The following is a 25,000-nucleotide window of genomic DNA, read 5'->3' on the forward strand; positions in this document are numbered from 1 at the left end:
TAGACCTTGCTGACATTACATATCCATTCTTTCTTGGAAGCAGACCCTAGGGAGAAGCTGTGACTTTCAGCCTTTTACTTGGCAAGAATACACATGGGCTACCCACTACTTTTCTTTGTTGTAAGTCTTACTCTTTTCGAGTGCCTGAGTATAATCCTGACTACAGGCTCTCATTTCTTCCTGATTGCTGGTGGAACGTTTCATTGCCCTTCTAAGCCTTTTGTTGGCTTTTCTGCAAGCCTTATCAAACCAGAAATTACTGCATTCAGATTATTTCCAACAGGCTTTCATGGCAGCTCCTTGATATAAGAGTTTAAATTGGCAAAGCTGCTTGACCTGGCTTCGGAACTAACTTCATCTAAGTGTCACGTAGGCTCTCATTATCCTAATGAGACTACTGGATTGTTGGGCGGGAAGATCGTTCGCAGTGTGGGGGACTAAGTCTGACCCACGGTGAAGGACCCTTGTCACCCCAAATCCGGGTTATGCTCTGGCTAACTAGGAGTGCCTTATCTCTCCCGAAGGGAAGAGACAATTGGGCAGCCGAGCACATGACATCTTAGTACTTCCCAGGGAAGTCGTGGCCACTCAGTGCTCTCATACACAGTATGGTCTCATATAAAAATGACAACGGCAGTTTAAGTTTTAAAGATTGGTTTAATAAAACGACTGCATTTTGTATAGTAAGGCGTGAGCTGCAATAACCAGAACGAAACAACACAGTAGGAATAAAATAGTAACGATGAGAGTGAAGCACAAGAATAAGGCTATTATAGTGCAACTATATTAAGTTCTCTCTAAGTTAGATTATGAGCACAGCATGTGAAGCTCCAAGCTTGCCTTTCAGGTTCCCCCGGGAGGACATCAACCCTCATACCTGAGCAAAGGCCTGTAAGCTGCATCAGCATCTGCAACAGGGCAGTCAGCATCTAGTTGTAGGTTTCTGGTCGGAATCTCCCTCTGACCTGTACTAGGATTAGAAAGTGATTTTATAACTAACACGCAGATGTTCTAAGAAAATGTCCCTACGTAAGGATGTGTATCGTCTATGAACACTAGAGACTAAACTTCTACCACGTGTACCGGTAATGTACCAGACTGTAGCCTTGACTGAAGCACAGGGTGAGCAAGAATGCAGTGTTTAAGAACACAGTGCTTAACTAAGCTAAACAGTGTGATAGAAATAATAAAACAACACCGTAAAACTGGTTATTGTAAAATAACAGTGCGAGGCGGAATAAAATGTATCTAGGGCAAAGTGCACAGAGGCCTAACATGTTAACCTAACGTGCATAAAGCTATATTAAAAATGGCTACACTACATAAGGAGTAGTTAATCTGCCCCCCTACATCCCTCAACAGTTTTGCTTGTAATACTCTGTGTAATGGAAGTCTGCCAGACCAATCTACTCCCGGCGTCCTAAGTAAGAATGGTCTGTTTTCTCCACTACTCCCCTTCGTCACTAACCCCTGGATGTTCACTTTGAGAGGCATGGGATTATGGTCGCTGTATATGACAGGCGAAACCTACCCTACATTAGCCAGTTGTTGTACGTTTAAAAAAAAAAAAAAAAAATTGTTGGTTCCTCCTACCAGTATATGCTGGAACCTGACCTCCCGGAGAATCAGTAACCACACTCTCCAAGTCGTGAAACTCCAAAAAAGTGATTAGGTGATCCTGCTAGAATCTGAATTCCTCTCCGAGGTGTCATCAGATGATTATGGTAAATAAGTTGATGCAGACAAGAAAGGGGCGGTCCGCACATTTGCATTAATATCAATCGCCAAAATCAAATTTGGGAGGTGAACCTAAGCATGTATTCCTATTTACCACTGTGTCCTCAAAATCAACAAGCATTTGCAATGCAGTAGGTCTCGCATTTGTGAGAGTTAGAGCTATTGGCATTGTAAATGACCATGTCTATTACCTATGTGTTTTGGTTTTCCAGTGACACCGGTAATATGCTGTATGCTGTGCTTTAAGTGGGCCGGTCCCTCCTGGTCTAAGACCTGGTAGTAATTAGAAATGTACATTGAAACTGGTACCTTACTGGCCCTGTATTCTTGTCCTTAACATTACAGGTAAGCCACTGATCGATTTCTGAAGAAGGTGTGTAAAATAGGTTATGATGATCCATGTTGTTTTTTGTGTATATTTGACATTCCTCACTTAATTTTGCATCCCCTAAGATTGTTAGCCTTTTCTAGGATGTTGTGTTTGTTTTTTTCTTGTTGCTATTGCTCTTCGTATAGTATATACTTTGAACTAAGTGGCAGCCAGGTGTTTTTTTATTTTATTTATAATGGGCCCCGATTGAGTTGAGGTTGAAGGCAGTGTACCTCTATGCAAATGTGTGGGTATGGGAATTTTGATTTACATGTGTAGGAAGCTGGCTCTGTATATACTATATCAAAATGAGATATAGTGTGCTCAGAGTCCAGGGGGTTCCACAGAGGTTTAACATAGGCTAAAGTAGATAATACTAATGCCCTCTTTTGTGGTAGTGTGGGTGAGCAGTTAGGCTTATCAGAAAGTAGTGCAAAGCATTTGTTGTACACACACAGTCAAAAAATGAGCCACACACTCAAGGACTAACTCCATGCCAGTTGTTTTTACATAGCAAAAATATGTTTTGTTACTTTATTTCTAGAACCACAAGATTCAAGTTGCAGGTAAGTACATTTGCAAGTAAGTATCCAACATATGAATAAATACAACTTTGTTCAGAATTGGCAAGTTATACGGTTTTGAATAAATTGCAGTAATCTGTTTTAAAAGTTGACACAGCAATTTTCAGAGACAGTTCTGGGGGAAGAATTGTTAGTACAGTTTTGAGGTAAGTACAAGACTTAAAATTTCAGTCACTGGGGGTTAGGAGGCTGTAAGGAAATGCCTCTTGGCATGGTTACCCCCTGACTTTTTGCCTTTGCTGATGCTGAGTTTTGATTTGAAAGTGTGCTGAGGCCTGCTAACCAGGCCCCAGCACCAGTGTTCTTTCCCTAACCTGTACTTTTGTTTTCACAATTGGCACACCCTGGCACAACTGCCACAACTTGTGGGACACCCCCGCGCCGCACGGCCACCAGCTGCTGTGTGTGCCCCCTCGCCTTGCCCCTGCCTCGCTGCCTGCCTCGCTGCCGGCTGACGCCGCTGGCGTCGGTTTTGCTTGTTTTGTCTAGCATTTGTGCTTGTTTGAACTGCATTTTCCTCCCGTGTTAGCAGCTTTTGCCTGACTTTTGTGCCTGTATTTTTTTCTAATCAGTTTCTTCATTTTCCTCCCGTGTTACCAGCGTTTGTCTGACTTTTGTGCCTGTATTTTTTCTAGTCAGTTTCAGCCCTTTGCGTTCTCCTGCCTGTCTGCCCACCTCCCTCCCCGCTCCCCGCTTCCCGCCACCACCGCTGACCACGCCCCTTTTTCCTTTCTGTTCCCTCCCCGCTCCCGTCTCCCAGCTGCCCCGCCCACCCGCGCACTTGGCCTTATATGGCGACCGTGCAACGCAGGTGAGTGTGACCCACTTGTGGGACACCCCCGCGCCGCACGGCCACCAGCTGCTGTGTGTGCCCCCTCGCCTTGCCCCTGCCTCGCTGCCTGCCTCGCTGCCGGCTGACGCCGCTGGCGTCGGTTTTGCTTGTTTTGTCTAGCATTTGTGCTTGTTTGAACTGCATTTTCCTCCCGTGTTAGCAGCTTTTGCCTGACTTTTGTGCCTGTATTTTTTTCTAATCAGTTTCTTCATTTTCCTCCCGTGTTACCAGCGTTTGTCTGACTTTTGTGCCTGTATTTTTTCTAGTCAGTTTCAGCCCTTTGCGTTCTCCTGCCTGTCTGCCCACCTCCCTCCCCGCTCCCCGCTTCCCGCCACCACCGCTGACCACGCCCCTTTTTCCTTTCTGTTCCCTCCCCGCTCCCGCCTCCCAGCTGCCCCGCCCACCCGCGCACTTCGCCTTATATGGCGACCGTGCGAACGCGCAGCGGTCACGCGCAGCGGGCGCGCCGATGGTGCGCCGAAGGCGCGCCAAAGGTAAGCCCGTCTGCGCCCGTCCGCGACCGGATCGCGTCCAGCGCCAGGACCCCTGGCCAAAGAAGATCCAGACCGACCCGCCTGACGTACTCCGCCGCCACCCTCATCGCTCTCAACACCGGCCGACTCCCAGACTGCCACCAAGCCACACCACGACGCACCCACGGACCCTTCAGCTGCCACGCCTGCAAGTTCTCCCGCACCCAGACCAGACGCACACCAGCACCCGCCAAGTCGAACACCAGCAGCACCCACCTCAAGTGCATCCTGCTCAACACCCGCTCCGTCCACAGACACGCCATCGAACTCTGGAACCTCCTAGACGCCACCGCCCCGGACGTTGCCTTCCTCACGGAGACCTGGATGAACGCCTCTTCAGCTCCCGACATCGCCATCGCTATCCCAGAGGGCTACAAGATCGTCCGGAGGGACCGAAACGCCAACCAGATGGGAGGAGGCATCACCATCATCCACAGAAACACCATCCGGATCACGACCAGCACCGACATCACCCTGACCAGCGCCGAACACCTGCACTTCCAGATCCACACCAACCCGAACACCACCCTCAGAGGCACCCTGATCTACCGACCCCCTGGTCCACGCACGCAATTCAGCGAGGACATCGCCGACTTCGTCAGCCCGCATGCCCTCCCCTCCGCTGACTACATCCTCCTGGGAGACCTCAACTACCATCTGGAGAACAACAACGACCACAACACCAGCACCCTGCTCGACAACCTCGCCAACCTGGGACTCAAGCAACTGGTGTCCACCCCCACCCACCTCGCCGGACACACACTCGACGCCGTCTTCTCATCCAGCACAGACATCCTCTTCAGCCACGCCACAGAGCTTCAATGGACGAACCACAGCTGCGTCCACTTCACCTTCAAGAGAACGACGACCCACCAACACCAGCAACAAGCCGCCCACAGAAGCTGGAACAAGATCACAGCAGACCAGCTCGCCACCTCCCTGAGCCAGCACCCTCCTGCCAGCTCAGCGAACCCCAGCCAGGCCGCCGACAACCTCACGAAGTGGATCAGCAACTGCGCGGACGAGCTCGCCCCGCTGAGGACCCCGCCTAGCAGACCCGGCAGCAAGAAGGCCCCATGGTTCACCGACGAACTCAAGTGCTCCAAGAAGAACCTCCGAGCCCTCGAGAAAGTCTGGAAAAGGGAACCAACACCGGACAACAGGACCTCCTACAAACTTGCCACCCGGAAACACCACCAGCTGATCCGCGCCGCCAAGAAAACAGCATTCAAGGACCGGTTGGACAACAACGCACACAACAGCAAGGAACTCTTCAACATCGTGAATGAGCTCTCCAACCCCAGCGCAGGAAACAACGAAATCACCCCATCACAAGACCTCTGCAACTCCCTCGCTTCATACTTCCACAACAAGATCGCGGACATACACAACAGCTTCAACAACCAACCAACGCACACCATGACCGAACAACCACCCCCCACCACCACCCTCCACGCCTGGACCCCGATCAGCACCGAAGACACCATCCGCACGATGAACTCCATCCACTCCGGATCACCGACCGACCCCTGCCCTCACCACGTCTTCAACAAGGCCGACGCTGTCATCGCACCCCACCTGCGAGACATCATCAACACATCCTTCGACACCACCATCTTCCCCGAGAGCTGGAAACACGCCGAACTCAGCGCTCTACTCAAGAAACCAACAGCGGACCCCACCGACCTCAAGAATCACCGCCCCATCTCGCTTCTCCCGTTTCCAGCCAAAGTCATCGAGAAGACCGTCAACAAGCAGATGGCCGCCTTCCTCGAGACGAACGGATCCCTCGACCCCTCACAGTCCGGCTTCCGAGCCAACCACAGCACCGAGACCGCCCTCATCGCCGCCACCGATGACATCCGAGCCCTGATGGACAATGGAGAAACAGCGGCCCTCATCCTCCTAGACCTCTCCGCGGCATTCGACACGGTCTGCCACCGCACCCTAGTACGGCGCCTCAGCAACATCGGAATCAAGGACAAGGCGCTGGAATGGATCATCTCCTTCCTCGACGGAAGAACACAGAGAGTCCGCCTACCACCGTACAAGTCAGAGGCCTCCGAAGTCATCTGCGGCGTCCCACAAGGATCATCTCTGAGCCCCACCCTCTTCAACGTCTACATGAGCCCCCTCGCGGCCATCGTACGCAAACACAACCTCAGCATAATCTCCTACGCCGACGACACCCAGCTGATCCTCTCCCTGACCAACGACCCCGCCGCCGCCAGAGCCAACCTGCACGAAGGGATGAAAGAGGTAGCCGAGTGGATGACGACCAGCCGCCTGAAACTGAACTCGGACAAGACGGAGGTTCTCATCCTGGGCTCTTCACCCTCCGCCTGGGACGACTCCTGGTGGCCTCCCGCCCTGGGCACCGCACCCAAACCGACAGACCATGCACGCAACCTGGGCTTCATCCTGGACTCCTCCCTCTCCATGACCAGGCAGGTCAACAACGTCTCCTCGGCGTGCTTCAACATCCTACGCACACTTCGGAAGATCTTCTGGTGGATCCCCACCGAGACAAGGAGGACCGTCACCCAGGCCCTCGTCACCAGCCGACTGGACTACGGTAACGCCCTCTACGCCGGTACCACCGCCAAGCTCCAGAAGAGACTCCAGCGGATCCAGAACGCCTCAGCCAGACTCATCCTCGACATCCCACGATCCAGCCACATCTCCGGACATCTGAGAGACCTGCACTGGCTCCCCGTCAACAAGAGAATCACCTTCCGCCTCCTCACCCACGCACACAAAGCCCTACACGACCAAGGCCCGAGCTACCTCAACAGCCGAGTCAACTTCTACGCTCCCACGCGCCACCTCCGATCAGCCAACCACGCCCTCGCCGCCGTCCCCCGCATCCGAAGAGCGACTACAGGAGGAAGGTCCTTCTCCTACCTGGCCGCCAAGAACTGGAACTCCCTCCCGACCGACCTGCGCCTGACCCAAGACCACCTCTCCTTCAGGAAGAAGCTGAAGACCTGGCTATTCGAGCAGTAGCGGCACCCCCCCCCCCCCCCCAGCGCCTTGAGACCCTACGGGTATGTAGCGCGCTTTATAAGTGTCATTGATTGATTGATTGATTGATTGGCATCCAGGTAAGTCCCTTGTAACTGGTACCCAGGGCCCTAATGCCAGGGAAGGTCTTTAAGGGCTGCAGCATATCTTATGCCACCGTGGGGACCCCTCACTCAGCACAGACACACTGTTTGCCAGCTTGTGTGTGCTGGTGAGGACAAAACGAGTAAGTCAACCTGGCACTCCCCTCAGGGTGCCATGCCAACCTCACACTGCCTATGCAGTATAGATAAGTCACCCCTCTAGCAGGCCTTACAGCCCTAAGGCAGGGTGCACTATACCATAGGTGAGGGCACCAGTGCATGAGCACTGTGCCCCTACAGTGTCTAAGCAAAACCTTAGACATTGTAAGTGCAGTGTAGCCAAAAGAGTATATGGTCTGGGAGTCTGTCATACACGAACTCCATAGCACCATAATGGCTACACTGAAAACTGGGAAGTTTGGTATCAAACTTCTCAGCACAATAAATGCACACTGATGCCAGTGTACATTTTATTGTAACATACACCCCAGAGGGCACATTAGAGGTGCCCCATGTAACCTAAACCGACTATCTGTGTAGGCTGACCAGTTCCAGCAGCCTGCCACACACCAGACATGTTGCTGGCCACTTGGGCAGAGTGCCTTTGTCACTCTGTGGCTAGTAACAAAGCCTGTACTGGGTGGAGGTGCTTCACACCTCCCCCTGCAGGAACTGTAACACCTGGCGGTGAGCCTCAAAGGCTCACCCCCTTTGTTACAGCACCACAGGGCACTCCAGCTAGTGGAGTTGCCCGCCCCCTCCGACCACGGCCCCACTTTTGGCGGCAAGGCCGGAGGAGATAATGAGAATAACAAGGAGGAGTCACTGGCCAGTCAGGACAGTCCCTAAGGTGTCCTGAGCTGAGGTGACTCTGACTTTTAGAAATCCTCCATCTTGCAGATGGAGGATTCCCCCAATAGGGATAGGAATGTGACCCCCTCCCCTTGGGAGGAGGCACAAAGAGGTTGTACCCACCCTCAGGGCTAGTAGCCATTGGCTACTAACCCCCCAGACCTAAACACGCCCTTAAATTTAGTATTTAAGGGCTCCCCAGAACCTAGGAACTCAGATTCCTGCAACCTAAGAAGAAGAGGACTGCTAAGCTGAAAAACCCGGCAGAGAAGACGGAGACACCAACTGCTTTGGCCCCAGCTCTACCGGCCTGTCTCCCCACTTCTAAAAGACACTGCTCCAGCGACGCTTTCCCTAGGACCAGCGATCTCTGAATCCTCAGAGGACTGCCCTGCTCTAGAAGGACCAAGAAACTCCCAAGGACAGCGGCTCTGTTCTACAAAACCCCCCCTGGTCTGCCCTCCGAAGACGCGGGTACTTACCTGCTGGCAGACTGGAACCGGGGCACCCCCTTCTCCATTGAAGCCTATGCGTTTTGGGCACCACTTTGAACTCTGCACCTGACCTGCCCTGAGCTGCTGGTGTGGTAACTTTGGGGTTGCTCTGAACCCCCAACGGTGGGCTACCTTGGACCCAAATTTGAACCCCGTAGGTGGTTTACTTACCTGCAAGAACTAACAAACTCTTACTCCCCCTAGGAACTGTGAAAATTGCACTGTCTAGTTTTAAAATAGCTATATGTGATTTATTTGAAAAGTATATATGCTATTGTGAATATTCAATGTTCCTAAAGTACCTACATGCAATACCTTTCATTTGAAGTATTACATGTAAAATTTGAACCTGTGGTTCTTAAAATAAACTAAGAAAATATATTTTTCTATACAAAAACCTATTGGCCTGGAATTGTCTTTGAGTGTGTGTTCCTCATTTATTGCCTGTGTGTGTACAGCAAATGCTTAACACTACTCCTTTGATAAGCCTACTGCTCGACCACACTACCACAAAATAGAGCATTAGTATTCTCTCTTTTTGCCACTATCTTACCTCTAAGGGGAACCCTTGGACTCTGTGCATACTATTCCTTACTTAGAAATAGTGCATAAAGAGCCAACTTCCTACATTGGTGGATCAGCGGTGGGGTTCAAGACTTTGCATTTGCTGGACTACTCAGCCAATACCTGATCACACGACAAATTCCAAAAATTGTCATTAGAAATTGATTTTTGCAATTTGAGCTATTTTTCTAAGTCCTGCTAGGGCCTTGTGTTAGTCCCTGTTAGCATTTCTTTTAGAGTTTAAACGTTTTGTGAAAGTTTGAATTAGGTTCTAGAAATAGTTTTAGATTCTTAAAAAGTATTCCAACTTTTAGAAACATAATGCCTGGTGCAGATGAGAATGTGGTGGAACTCGATCTCACACCTTACCTCCATCTTAAGATGAGGGAGCTAAGGTCTCTCTGCAAAATAAAGAAGATCCCAATTGGCTTAAGGCCCTCCAAACAACAGCTCCAGGAGCTTTTGGCAGAGTTTGAAAAAGCCAACCCCTCTGAGGATGACAACCCAGAGGATGATGATAGTGACTTGGAGGAAAATTCCCACCTCCAAGTCCTAATTAGGGAGATCAGGGACCCTCAGTCCCTGATCCCAACGGTGATAGTCAGAGATGCTGCTTCCCTCACAGGAGGGGCCAGCAACTCTTAAGTCACTGAGGATAGCCTCAGGGAAGATGACCTCCTGTTAGCCAGGATGGCCAAAAGATTGGCTTTGGATTGACAGCTCCTAGCCATAGAAAGGGAAAGACAAGAGATGGGTTTTGGTCCCATCTATGGTGACAGCAACTTAAAAAGGGTCAGAGATTCTCCTGACATGTTGAAAATCCCTAAAGGGATTGTGACTAAATATGAAGATGGTTATGAAATCACCAAATGGTTCACAGCTTTTGAGAGGGCTTTTGCAACCAGAAAAGTAAACAGATCTCACTGGGGTGCTCTCCTTAGGGAAATGTTCACTGGAAAGTTTAGGGATAGACTCCTCACACTCTCTGGAAAAGATGCAGAATCTTATGACCTCATGAAGGGAACCCTGATTGAGGGCTTTGGATTCTCCACTGAGGAGTATAGAATTAGATTCAGGGGGGCTCAAAAAACCTCGAGCCAGACCTGGGTTGATTTTGTGGACTACTCAGTAAAAACACTAGATGGTTAGATTCAAGGCAGTGGTGTAAATGATTATGATGGGCTGTACAATTTATTTGTGAAAGAACACCTATTAAGTAATTGTTCAAATGATAAACTGCATCAGCATCTGGTAGACCTAGGACCAATTTCTCCCCAAGAATTGGGAAAGAAGGCGGACCATTGGGTCAAGACTAGGGTGACCAAGACTTCCACAGGGGGTGACCAAAAGAAAGGGGTCACAAAGCCTCCCCAGGGGAAGAGTGTTGAGACATCCAAAAACAAAAATAGTAAAGAGTCTTCTTCAGGCCCCCAAAAACCTGCACAGGAGGGTGGGCCCAGAGCCTCTTCACAAAACAATTTTGGGTACAAGGGTAAAAACTTTGATCCCAAAAAGGCCTGGTGTCGTAGCTGTAATCAGCCTGGACACCAAACTGGAGACAAGGCCTGTCCCAAGAAAAGTACCACTTCTAACTCCACTCCAGCTAACACTGGAATGGCTAGTCTCCAAGTGGGATCAACAGTGTGCCCAGAGCAAATCAGGTTTCACACTGAAGCTACATTAGCCTCTGAGGGTGGGGTGGATTTAGCCACACTGGCTGCCTGGCCTCCTAACATGCAAAAATACAGGCAGCAACTCTTAATTAATGGGACAAGTGTAGAAGGCCTGAGGGATACAGGTGTCAGTGTCACCATGGTGACAGTGAAACTGGTTTCCCCTGGTCAATACCTGGGTGGACAAACTTATCCAGTCACCAACGCTGACAATCAGACTAAAGTACATCCCATGGCTATGGTAACTTTAGAGTGGGGAGGGGTCAATGGCCTGAAACAGGTGGTGGTCTCCTCAAATATCCCAGAAGACTGTTTGCTTGGAAATGACCTGGAGTCCTCAGCATGGGCTGAGGTAGAATTGAAAACCCATACAGCCATGCTGGGTATCCCTGAACTGGTGTGTGTCAAGACAAGGGCACAGTGCAAGGCTCAGGGTGAAAAAGTAGAGCTGGAGTCTGGAAAAAGGGCCCAGCCTACCAAGAGAAAAGGAAAGACAACTGGGAAACCAGCTGCAACACAACAACAAAAAGAGAACCTCTCTTCTCAGGAAGAAGTTCTGCCCTCTTAGGGAACTGAGCCTATGGAGTTAGAACCTTATCAGGTTGAGCTCTTAGGCCCAGGAAGCCCTCAAGGGAACAGTTGTGTAAGGGGCAAGAAACCTGTCCCTCTCTTGAAGGCCTTAGGCAGCAAGCTACTGAAGAGTCCAATGGCAAGAAAACTGGAACACATAGGGTCTATTGGGAAGATGGACTCCTTTACACTAAGGCAAGAGATCCCAAACCTGGTGCCACTAGGAGAGTGGTAGTGCCTCAGGAGTTTAGGGAGTTCATACTGACCTTAGCCCATGATATTCCTCTTGCTGGGCATTTGGGACAAGCCAAGACGTGGGAGAGACTAGCCAACCACTTCTACTGGCCCAACATGTCCCAGAAAGTCAAGGAGTTTTGTGTCTCCTGTACCACCTGTCAAGCCAGTGGTAAGACAGGTGGACATCCAAAGGACCCCCTCATTCCACTTCCAGTGGTGGGGGTCCCCTTTGAATGAGTGGGTGTGGACATAGTGGGTCCACTTAAAACTCCCACAGCCTCAGGGAATATGTACATACTAGTAGTAGTGGATCATGCTACTAGATATCCTGAAGCTATTCCCCTTAGGTCGACTACTGCCCCTGCAGTAGCCAAGGCCCTCATTGGTATTTTTACCAGAGTGGGTTTTCCTAAGGAGGTGGTGTCTGACAGAGGTACCAACTTCATGTCAGCATACCTGAAACACATGTGGAATGAGTGTGGAGTGACTTATAAATTCACTACACCCTACCATCCACAAACTAATGGCCTTGTTGAGAGATTCAACAAGACATTAAAAGGCATGATCATGGGGCTCCCTGAGAAACTCAAAAGGAGATGGGATGTCCTCTTGCCATGTCTGCTTTTCGCTTACAGAGAGGTGCCTCAGAAGGGAGTAGGGTTCTCACCCTTTGAACTTCTGTTTGGCCACCCTGTAAGGGGACCACTAGCTCTTGTGAAACAAGGCTGGGAGAGACCTCTTCATGAGCCTAAACAAGACATAGTGGACTATGTACTTGGCCTACGTTCAAGGATGGCAGAGTACATGGAAAAGGCAAGTAAAAACCTTGAGGCCAGCCAACAGCTCCAGAAGTTTTGGTATGACCAAAAGGCTGCAATGGTTGAATTTCAACCAGGGCAGAAAGTCTGGGTTTTGGAGCCTGTGGCTCCCAGGGCACTTCAGGACAAATGGAGTGACCCTTACCCAGTGCTAGAGAAGAAGAGTCAGGTCACCTACCTGGTGGACCTAGGCACTAACAGGAGCCCCAAGAGGGTGATCCATGTGAACCGCCTTAAGCTCTTCCATGATAGGGCTGATGTGAATCTGTTGATGGTAACAGATGAGGACCAGGAAGCTGAGAGTGAACCTCTCCCTGATCTCCTCTCATTAAACCCTAAAGATGGCTCAGTGGATGGAGTGATCTATTCAGACACCCTCTCTAGCCAACAGCAGTCTGACTGTAGGAAGGTCCTGCAACAGTTTGCTGAGCTCTTTTTCCCTAACCCCTGGTCAGACACACCTGTGTACCCATGATGTGGACACAGGAGACAGCATGCCTGTCAAAAACAAAATATTCAGACAGTCTGACCAAGTTAAGGAAAGCATCAAGGTGGAAGTCCACAAGATGCTGGAATTGGGAGTCATTGAGCACTCTGACAGCCCCTGGGCTAGCCCAGTGGTTCTAGTCCCCAAACCTCGCACCAAAGATGGAAAGAGAGAGATATGAGGTTTTGTGTGGACTACAGAGGACTTAATTCTGTCACCAAGACAGATGCCCATCCCATTCCAAGGGCTGATGAACTGATTGATAAATTAGGTGCTGCCAAATTCTTAAGTACCTTTGACTTAACAGCAGGGTACTGGCAAATCAAAATGGCACCTGGAGCAACAGAAAAGACAGCATACTCCACACCTGATGAGCATTATCAGTTTACTGTTATGCCCTTTGGTTTAAAGAATGCCCCTGCCACCTTCCAAAGGTTGGTGAATCAAGTCCTTGCTGGTTTGGAGTCCTTTAGTGCAGCTTATCTTGACGATATTGCTGTCTTTAGCTCCAGCTGGCAGGATCACCTGGTCCACCTGAAGAAGGTTTTGAAGGCTCTGCAATCAGCAGGCCTCTCTATCAAGGCATCCAAATGACAGATGGGGCAGGGAACTGTGGTTTACTTGGGACACCTTGTAGGTGGAGGCCAAGTTCAGCCACTCCAGTCTAAGATCCAGACTATTCTGGACTGGGCAGCTCCAAAAACCCAGACTCAAGTCAGGGCATTCCTTGGCTTGACTGGGTACTACAGGAGGTTTGTGAAGGGATATGGATCCATAGTGACCGCCCTCACAGAACTTACCTCCAAGAAAATGCCCAAGAACGTAAACTGGACTGTAGAATGCCAACAGGCCTTTGACACCCTGAAACAAGCAATGTGCACAGCACCAGTTCTAAAAGCTCCACATTACTCCAAGCAGTTCATTGTGCAGACAGATGCCTCTGAACATGGGATAGGGGCAGTTTTGTCCCAAACAAATGATGATGGCCTTGACCAGCCTGTTGCTTTCATTAGCAGGAGGTTACTCCCCAGGGAGCAGTGTAGGAGTGCCTTTGAGAGGGAGACCTTTGCTGTGGTTTGGTCCCTGAAGAAGCTGAGACCATACCTCTTTGGTACTCACTTTGTAGTTCAAACTGACCACAGACCTCTCAGATGGCTGATGCAAATGAAAGGTGAAAATCCAAAACTGTTGAGGTGGTCCATCTCCCTACAGGGAATGGACTTTATAGTGGAACACAGACCTGGGACTGCCCATGCCAATGCAGATGGCCTTTACAGGTTCTTCCACTTAGAAAATGAAGACTCTCTTGGGAAAGGTTAGTCTCATCCTCTTTCGTTTGGGGGGGGGGGGGTTGTGTAAGGAAATGCCTCCTTGGCATGGTTACCCCCTGACTTTTTGCCTTTGCTGATGCTAAGTTTTGATTTGAAAGTGTGCTGAGGCCTGCTAACCAGGCCCCAGCACCAGTGTTCTTTCCCCAACATGTACTTTTGTTTTCACAATTGGCACACCCTGGCATCCAGGTAAGTCCCTTGTAACTGGTACCCCTGGTACCAAGGGCCCTGATGCCAGGGAAGGTCTCTAAGGGCTGCAGCATATCTTATGCCACCCTGGGGACCCCTCACTCAGCACAGACACACTGCTTGCCAGCTTGTGTGTGCTGGTGAGGACAAAACAAGTAAGTCAACATGGCACTCCCCTCAGGGTGCCATGCCAACCTCACACTGCCTATGCAGTATAGATAAGTCACCCCTCTAGCAGGCCTTATAGCCCTAAGGCAGGGTGCACTATACCATAGGTGAAGGCACCAGTGCATGAGCACTGTGCCCCTACAGTGTCTAAGCAAAACCTTAGACATTGTAAGTGCAGGGTAGCCATAAGAGTATATGGTCTGGGAGTCTGACATACACAAACTCCACAGCACCATAATGGCTACACTGAAAACTGGGAAGTTTGGTATCAAACTTCTCAGCACAATAAATGCACACTGATACCAGTGTACATTTTATTGTAACATACACCCCAGAGGGCACCTTAGAGGTGCCCCCTGAAACCTAAACCGACTATCTGTGTAGGCTGACTAGTTCCAGCAGCCTGCCACACACCAGACAGGTTGCTGGCCACTTGGGGAGAGTGCCTTTGTCACTCTGTGGCTAGTAACAAAGCCTGTACTGGGTGGAGGTGCTTCACACCTCACCCCCTTTGTTACAGCACCAAAGGGCACTCCAGCTAGTGGAGTTGCCCGCCCCCTCCGGCCACGGCCCCACTTTTGGCGGCAAGGCCGGAGGAGATAATGAGAATAACAAGGAGGAGTCACTGGCCAGTCAGGACAGCCCCTAAGGTGTCCTGAGCTGAGGTGACTCTGACTTTTAGAAATCCTCCATCTTGCAGATGGAGGATTCCCCCAATAGGGATAGGAATGTGACCCCCTCCCCTTGGGAGGAGGCACAAAGAGGGTGTACCCACCCTCAGGGCTAGTAGCCATTGGCTACTAACCCCCCAGACCTAAACACACCCTTAAATTTAGTATTTAAGGGCTCCTCAGAACCTAGGAACTCAGATTCCTGCAACCTAAGAAGAAGAGGACTGCTAAGCTGAAAAACCCTGCAGAGAGGACGGAGACACCAACTGCTTTGGCCCCAGCTCTACCGGCCTGTCTCCCCACTTCTAAAAGACACTGCTCCAGCAACGCTTTCCCCAGGACCAGTGACCTCTGAATCTTCAGAGGACTGCCCTGCTCTAGAAGGACCAAGAAACTCCTGAGGACAACGGCTCTGTTCACCCAAGACTGCAAGTTTGTTTCCAAAGAAGCAACTTCAAGACAACTGCGTTTCCCGCCGGAAGCGTGAGACTTGCTACTCTGCACCCGACGCCCCCGGCTCGACTTGTGGAGAAACAACACTTCAGGGAGGACTCCCCGGCGACTACGAGACTGTGAGTAGCCAGAGTTGCCCCCCCCCTGAGCCCCCACAGCGACGCCTGCAGAGGGAATCCCGAGGCTCCCCCTGACCGCGACTGCCTGACTACCAGATCCCGACGCCTGGAAAAGACTGCACCCGCAGCCCCCAGGACCTGAAAGATCGGAACTCCAGTGCAGGAGTGACCCCCAGGAGGCCCTCTCCCTTGCCCAGGTGGTGGCTACCCCGAGGAGCACCCCCCTTGCCTGCCTGCATCGCTGAAGAGACCCCTTGGTCTCCCATTGATTTACATTGGAAACCCAACGTGTGTTTGCACACTGCACCCGGCCGCCCCATGCTGCTGAGGGTGCACTTCCTGTGCTTACTTGTGTCCCCCCCCCCACCCCCCCCCCCCTCGGTGCCCTACAAAACCCCCCTGGTCTGCCCTCCGAAGACGCGGGTACTTACCTGCTGGCAGACTGGAACCGGGGCACCCCCTTCTCCATTGAAGCCTATGCGTTTTGGGCACCACTTTGAACTCTGCACATGACCGGCCCTGAGCTGCTGGTGTGGTAACTTTGGGGTTGCTCTGAACCCCCAACGGTGGGCTACCTTGGACCCAAATTTGAACCCTGTAGGTGGTTTACTTACCTGCAAGAACTAACAAATACTTACTCCCCCTAGGAACTGTGAAAATTGCACTGTCTAGTTTTAAAATAGCTATATGTGATTTATTTGAAAAGTATATATGCTATTGTGATTATTCAAAGTTCCTAAAGTACCTACCTGCAATACCTTTCATTTGAAGTATTACATGTAAAATTTGAACCTGTGGTTCTTAAAATAAACTAAGAAAATATATTTTTCTATACAAAAACCTATTGGCCTGGAATTGTCTTTGAGTGTGTGTTCCTCATTTATTGCCTGTGTGTACAACAAATGCTTAACACTACTCCTTTGATAAGCCTACTGCTCGACCACACTACCACAAAATAGAGCATTGGTATTCTCTCTTTTTGCCACTATCTTACCTCTAAGGGGAACCCTTGGACTCTGTGCATACTATTCCTTACTTTGAAATAGTGCATACAGAGCCAACTTCCTACTGAGGCCCACAGGTTGGGGTTCAAGTTAACCCCAAACACCCAGCAACACTGGCCCGACCGAGTTCAGTGGTCAAAGTTGAGGTCTGCTTAACATGGGCTTCTGTGGAGACTGGGAGCACTTGGAATCAGGCCTGCCTGCAGTAAGTACGTGAGGGGTTTAGAGGAGCACGGGGGGGGGTTGGGGCATGCCACAGGTCAGTGCCAAACACATACCCTCAGCGGTGCAGGGGTGGCCTGGTGCAGGGTGCATACACAGCGTTGAGCTCCCAATGCTGTCATTTGGGGAGACCCAGGGGGCCACAAAGATACTGCAGATGAAGTCCAGGTTGGTTCCGGGAAACCAAATGCTGGACAAGGAGGGGCGGGGCACCTGCTTGGACGTCGCTGCACCTGAGATAGATTCCCCAAGGGCAGAGAGCTTCGGTGCAGGGGTACCTTTTGGCATTTGGAATCTTCGGCCAGTTCTGTAACGGTCAGGGGGTCTTCCTGATTCAGGCTGCAGGTGTTGTCGTGGTAGACAGAAGGGGTCAACCCATGGTGGGCTGTTGCTCAGAATCGCTTGGGGACCAGCTCTAGTTGGTTGGGCCACCAGGACTAGGGCCGTGGGCATCCGGTGCAGAGTGGACAGGACTTGCGGATCCGGAGAGGCTCTAGAGTCCTTGAGTGGAGTTTCGTCTTGGACAGGACCGCTGTCCACAGGGGTTCTTGGTCCTTGGGGGTGCAGGCAGTCTTCTGAAGGCTTTTCAGAGGCCTCTGGTCCTGCAGGATGCGTCACCTCCTTTTTTGCAGGGCTTTTGAAGCTGGAGACTGGCCGATAGGGCTGGGGCCAAGTCAGTTTGCGTCTTGAGTTTTCTCTACTGGGGGTCAGCTTAGCAGTCCTTCTTCTTTTCTTCTTTCTTTATGTGAGGTCCACAGGAATCTGACAGCCTAGGTTCAAGGAAGCCCTTAAATCACCCCTGTTATGGGTGTTACAGGGGTCAGAGGGCAGTAGCCAATGGCCATTATGGAGCTGTGGAGTTCGTAATGACAACCTCCCTGCCCATATACCGTATTTTCCGGCGTATAAGACGACTGGGCGTATAAGACGACCCCCTACTTTTCCTGTTAAAATATAGGGTTTGGGCTATACTCGCTGTATAAGACTACCCCTCTTCCAACGCACACCAAATAAAAATTTTAAAACATCCGATTTGATTTTAACATGGTAATTTTAATTCAAATGCTTATGACATGCAGGTACTTAGTAGGAAAACTGTCACTTATAAACAGAAGGCTGTTTGTCATCAAACATGTAAACATAAAACAGTGCAAGTGGAATAGCCTGGAGCACATGCAGGAATACGTGCCTGTCCAGACAACTGCCAGCGAGGATTGCGGCACACGGTAAGGACAGCTCAACTCACGGTTGACCAATCAGCTCTGTGTCCACAAGTAGCTGAATCCTGTGGGATGCGGAACCCATCATACGCTTGGAATCGATTTCCAAATGCAACGCACGGTGGCTCAGCTACAGGGCGCCTGTCCCTGAAGTTTCAGCACACCATATACCGGCGTATAAGACGACCCCCGACTTTTGAGGAGATTTTCAGGGGTTAAAAAGTCGTCTTATACGCAGGAAAATACGGTACTCAAAATGGCCACACTGCATTTACAATGTCTAAGAATGGACTTAGATACTGTAGGGGCATATTGCTCATGAAGCTATGCCCTCAGCTTTGTGTATAGTGCACCCTGCCTTAGGACTTAAGGCCTGCTAGAGGGTGACTTACCTATGCCACTGGCAGTGGTTGGTGGCCATGGAACCCTGTCATGTCGTCTGTCTTTTTCTCCCCACCAGCACACACAAGCTGCAATGGCAGTGTGCATGTGCTTGGGGAGAGGTCCCCCAGGGTGGCATAATACATGCTGCAGCCCTGGGGGACCTTCCCTGGCCACAGAGCCCTTGGTACCATGGTTACTTTTTGCCAGGGGTGTGCCAATTTTGGGAATAATGGCACAAATTTTGGGAAAAAACACTGGTGCTGGGGCAGGGTTAGCAGGATCCCAGCACACTAGTCGGCCAAGTTGGCATCAGTATCAGGCAAAAGTGTGTATGTGTTTTTTTATTTTTGGGGGGGAGGGTTACCATGCCAACAAGGGCACTTTTCTACAACATGTTTAAGCCACACTTAATGATATAGGCCATGGCTTTGTATGGACCCTCCACTTTTATTTTTTTTAAATAAATCCCACCTAGCCATGGGCTTGTGGACACAATACTCACTTGCATGGAGCCACACACTTGAGCTGTTTGGGTGGAAAAAGTGTGTGCAAACACCTGTTGCGCTCTGGGGAACTTCCACAATATGGCCCCAGCAGACCATCTCAAGCATTACAATGGAACATATGTACAGATTGTTATATTTTTTCCCAATAATTTTGAAAACTAATTTTACTTTTTGTTTCTCTAAAGTGAGCACGATATATCCCCTAAAACCCTGTTTTCTTTTTATTAATTTTCGTACATAAATAGAAACAGCTTGTTGCAGTGCTTATTTGGAAAAAAAGGAAAAATACAGTTTACAAGCAAAGGACAAATTTTTCAGTGAAGCTTAAATTATATAAATAAATCTAAATTAAAATGTAAACATTGGGAGCCCTGAGGCTTGAAATCATGAAGTAAATTGTCCCTAGTTCTGTTTGACACCACAAAATATCGCTCTAGCAGCTCATATTAGATATACTGCAAACTTGTATATTTTCATTAGCGACAAAGTGTGTGTTTGCTGGTGACCTGTAATTTCACTTATTGTTGTACAGCGTTTTGACAGACAAAGCCAAGTAGCAGCTGCCCTCATACCCTGCACTGTATAGATTATACACTTTCTTTGCTAAAAGGTCTGTACTGACCCATCCTCACTGTAGGAAGCTGGCTCTGTATATACTATCTCAAAGTGAGAGATAGTGTGCACAGAGTCCAGGGGTTCCCCAAGAGGCTTGACAGAGGCAATAATATATAATACTAATGCTCTATTTGTGGTAGTGTGGCCGAGCTTATCAGAGGGTAGGGTTAAGCATTTGTTATACACACACAAGCATTAAGTGAGCACACACACTCAGTGACTTAACCTCAGGCCAATAGGTTTTTATATAGAAAAAATATTATTTTCTTTATTTTAGAACCACAAGATTTAAATTTCAGGTAAGTACATTAAATGTATGGTACTTGGCATAGGTAGGACTTTGAACCAAAGCAGTAATGTACACAGTTTGTCATAAAATGGCAATAAGCTATTTTAAAAGTGGACACTGCAAAATTCAGCAGTTCATGGGGGAGATAAGTACAGTTAGGTTAATGTGGTAAGTAAAGCACGTAGAAGTTCAGTCTCTGGGGCATAGGAAGCCCACCGTTGGGGGTTCAAATCAAACATCCAACACCAGCAACACAGGGCTGGTCATGTGCAGCGTTCAAAGAGGAGCCTAAATAACATGGGCGCCTATGGAGACAGGGTGCTCCAGTTCTAGCCTGCTGGCAGGTAAGTACCTGCGTCCTCGGGGAGCAGACCGGAGGGGGGGGGTGTTAGTAGAGCACTGGGGGGTCCCAAGTAGGCACACAAAATACACCCTCAGCGACACAGGGGCAGCTGGGTGCATTGGGCAAACAGGGCGTCAGGTTTGCAATAGATTTCAATGGAGGGACCCAGGGGTCACTCAGACGTTGCTGGCAGGGCACAGGGGGATTTCCCGGGCCAGCCACCAACTGGGCAAGAGTGAGGGCCGCCTGCTGGTTACTGCTGAACCGGTGGTCGGTTCTTCACGGGCCTAGGGGCTGCGGGTGCAATGCTTCTTCCAGGTGTCAGATTTCTTCGTCCCGGGCAGTCGCGGTCAGGGGGGGTCCTCTGGATTCCCTCTGCAAGCGTTGTCATGGGGAGGGTAGCACATCCCTATCCCTATCCCTATTGGGCTAAATCCTCCAAAACAAGATGGAGGATTTTCCAAAAAGGGGGTCACTTCAGCTCTGGTCACCCTAGGGGGTGGACCTGACTGAGGGGGTGACTCCTCCTTGTTTTTCTCATTATCTCCCCGGGCTTGCCGCCAAAAGTGGGGGTTGTGTCTGGGTGGTAGCATCTCCACTATCTGGAGTGCCCTGGGGCATTGAAACATGAAGCCTGAGCCTTTGAGGCTCACTGCTAGGTGTTTTCAGTTCCTGCAGGGGTGAAGTACCTCCACCAAGTGCAGGCTTTGTTTCTGGCCCCAGAGAGCATAAAGGCTCTCACCCCATGGGGTCAGAAACTCGTCTCTCAGTGGCAGGGTGGCACAGACCAGTCAGTCCTGCACTGAAGGTTTGGGTGAAATACAGGGTGCATCTCTAAGATGCACTCTGTGTGCATTTTTAATAAATCCAGCACTGGCATCAGTGTGGGTTTATTATAGCCATTATGGAACTGTGGAGTTTGTTTTGACTAACTCCCAGACCATATACTTAATATGTACTCTTTACTTACAATGTCTACCTGTGGTATAGTGCACTCTGCCTTAGGGCTTTAAGGCATGTTAGAGGGGTCACTTACCTATGCCAAAAGGCAGTATTTTTTGTGCGTGGCATCCTGAGGGATGCCATGTCAACTTTGCCTTTTTCTCCCCACCAACACACACAATCTGCAATGGCAGGGTGCATGTGTTAGGTGAGGGGCCCCGTAGGGTGGCACAACACATGCTGCAGCCCTTAGGGTCCTTCCCTGGTCACAGGGCCCTTGGTACCACTGGTATCATTTTATAAGGGACTTATCTGGGTGCTAGGGGTGTGCCAGTTGTGAAACAATGGTAAATTTTTAGAGAAAGAACACTTGGTGCTGGGGCCTGGTTAGCAGGGTCCCAGTACACGCTGTCAAGTCAACATCAATATCAGGCAAAAAGTGTGTGTGGGGGGTTAATTGCAACACAGAGCTATTTTCCTACACTCATTGTTAAATTACTGCCCTAGCTGTCATTGAAACTAAGAATAAAAAGCAAAATTACCTTACAGACAAGGAGCAGTTAATTAAAGAAGTACAATAATATGAAACATGAAAAATGGTGCCAAGTCGCGTGGAGAAAGGATTGCGTCTGTGAATGAAGACAAAACTGAAACCAGATGGGAAGAGTGGCCATTACATGCTGTAACAGGAGGAAGCATGAACGTAGTGTGATGGGCAACAAAAAATCTCTTAGTAAAATCGCCTGGGTGGGAACTAGGCACATATAGGAGGGACATTTTGAAAAATGCACCAATAAAAAGGAAGCAATTCAGATGAGCATAAAAAAAAATGAATGTCAATAGTGGGTGTGGTTAAAAGCCCATAGACTGAATACAGCATGACTTGCAGACCGCGCATGCACGCTGCCTAGGCTCGACCTAAAAAGGTGGAAGAGAATAGAGTCGCTTCTTGCTGACAAATCATTGTTATAAAAAGTAAGTATTTACCAATTGGAACCCAAGCCAGGAATTGTTCAGTATGGTACAAAGGCAGAAAAAAGGTATTCCTGGTTCCACGGCTAAAAGTGGTCAGACCCATGTACTTTTAGAAGACACCCAGAGGTAGTATCCTTATTGCCCCTGCCCTGATGTTACCTTCTCCGGCTTGATTCAAGATTTCTCCCGCAACCTTAGGATGAAAAAAGTTAATACTAATAGGTACTTCTTACTCAGGGGGCCCACTCCACTGACCCTCCTTACAAAACAGAATCTCCTTAAACAAATTGGAGTCCCACTTTATGTCAAATGAAGCCAGTTGGTCAGCTTGTTTTTCACGCCAGTGCTCCGGGGACCAAACCAGGTACTTTTTCAGCACAACCACATAACGGGCATGATTCTGGGGGGACATGTATCACCCAGAGAGGATTGATATGGGCCTGGGACAGGACACTACTTGCACGGTGGGCAACCACATTCCAAGAATCATTCTGTCTGTCCATACTGAGCTGTAGCACAGATGGGTACTGCTCAAGTCTTTTAGTATTGAATCCCCCGTTTGGTGCCTAAGGAATAGGTAGGGGAGAAAGTTGGGGCGCATGGTTGGCCGGGGATGCATTATTGAAAGGTAACTGTCTTGAAGGGCCGCAGTTCATCCCTTTAATTCTAATCTGGAGGGATTCCTCTATTGCGGCAAGACGATCATGAATTGGTTGCAACTTGGATCAAGAAAATTTGAAAACTTCTCCCCTAAGGTATCCCAAAGAGCTCTATCTGAGAGCATCATAGGATTGGGAATAGTGAGAGCTGTAGTCATAGTAAACTGATCGGGCCACCATGGCCCTGGCCAAAAAGCTATTGATTGTTGTATGCCCTGTGTAGAACAGGCTTTACATTTCCGCATGGTGATTATGGAGAAAAAGGAGATTAAAAGTAGGGACAGGTGGAAGGAATATATATCAAGATCCACAGTACCTTAGGTCCTCGAAGCTCAGCACAATCTCTATTTTAAAAACAAGAAAACTAAGGGGGGGGTGGCCCTGCCTTGTGCTGCCAGGTCCAAGACAAGCCCTCTCTTGGCCTGAGCTTTGGCCAGGCATGTCCCACACTGCGGGACAGCAGGATGAACTTTATAGTGCATTTATGGGAGGGCACGCCCCCTTCCTGGGCATAACTGCAGTGGCGCCTTCTGGTACTTACAGAGGTGGAACATAGAGCCCCCAGCGATTAGGTAGGTTCGTAAAGGCCTGTAACCCCCCCCTCACCAGCAGATATTTGCTTCCAGGCAGCGGGACATGAGGATGTACTTTATAGCACGTTTAGAGGAGGTCATGTCCCCTTGGCTGACTAAACTGCAGTGGCACCTCCTGGTGCTAGGAGAGGTGGAACATGGAGTCCCCAGCAATTAGGTATGTCTGTGGAGCCCTGTGGACCCCCCCCCCCCCTTCACCAATAGCTTTTTGGTACATGCTTTATTGTTCAGTTCTTTTTTAGTATGCTGTATTCTAATCTGATTTTGATTTTAATTGCAGGAATGAAGCATGCAGTGACTCAATTTACAAGTGAGGAACCAGTAGTAATGGTTGACAAAAGTAAGTCTGGCTCGTTGTTCATATAGTGAATATATAAATACTGTTGTGAATACTTACAGTACAGCGGCTGGGTTGAAGTGAGTGGCTGCCGAAATAAAACAAGGTACTGTGGTGAGTGCTCTGCCCGCCCTCCTACCTGTGAGGGGACTCGTAGAAAACTGTGACGGAGCAGAGGGACTGGCACTGTGTGAAGGGGTTGGGGACTCAGCTTTGTAGCAACTGGAGCAGCCCAATTGAGGAGGAGCCCCAGGGCGTCCTGGTGACTTAGAGACCGTGCGCCCGAAGGGATTGCCTGCAAATGAGCAGGAGGATTGGGACCTGTTGATCTGCTTGTGGGGAGGTGAGTGAGTATACGGGCTTCCCCCTTCCTAGTTCGAGCCCCTGACGGGGAACGCGGAGCTGGTGTCTAAGAGGCCCTGATGAGGGAGAAGGTTCTGTCTAGACTGGGCCGTGTGGTGGGAGACTCTGTGTTGAGGGGCTCGACAAATAGAACAGCTTGGCTGCAGTGATACCCACAGAAATGTTGTGCCCTGCTGGCCCCCTACACCCTTAGCCACCCCACCATTATTGACTGCCTGGCGCACAACCCTTGAATGCCTGATCTTTAGCGGCCCCATGGGGAGGTTCCTTTGTAGAGAGGCTCAGCTCTGGCATAGTGGAGGGTTGAGGCTGTCCCTCTATCATTGTAAATATATCCCCAGGGACTAAAAGTTGGGGCTTCCTCTGGGGACCCCGGTGACCATGAGGGAGGCTGTCGGACATAAGGGGAGGTGCAGTGACTAGTGCTGTGACCAGAACCCGGGTTGTAGGGACAGTGACACCCTGGCAAAAGGGCCTTTGCGCTGAGAGATACAATTACCTGTGGAGCTGGGGCATGGTCAAGGGCAAGACGCCCAGACCTTCGCAGACTAACAGGTGAAACAGATACACAGTGAGGATGGCGACTGCTGGGGGACGGCAGGTGGGCCCAGGGGTTGGGGCTCCTGATAAGGACCGGACATGGAGCAGTTAACCTTCGCTGCGCACTATTATGGCAGCCATTCAGGACATCAGAGGCTCAATAACACCTTTAGAACCGAAACTGAATACAGTAACGAGTAAGGTCAGTCTGTTAATGGC

General features: G+C 49.8%; 1 protein-coding gene across 1 annotated transcript in view; it reads left to right on the forward strand.

Moving 5' to 3' along the window:
* Positions 1 to 25,000, forward strand: part of ICE1 (interactor of little elongation complex ELL subunit 1) — a 372,154-nt gene that overhangs the window by 96,450 nt on the left and 250,704 nt on the right. The window contains exon 10 of the mRNA XM_069219700.1: positions 23,822 to 23,881. Within this exon, the coding sequence (XP_069075801.1) occupies positions 23,822 to 23,881 (60 nt within the window). The remainder of the gene's footprint in view (positions 1 to 23,821; positions 23,882 to 25,000) is intronic.

This window comes from Pleurodeles waltl, chromosome 2_2 (assembly GCF_031143425.1).
Source record: "Pleurodeles waltl isolate 20211129_DDA chromosome 2_2, aPleWal1.hap1.20221129, whole genome shotgun sequence".
NCBI lineage: Eukaryota > Metazoa > Chordata > Amphibia > Caudata > Salamandridae > Pleurodeles > Pleurodeles waltl.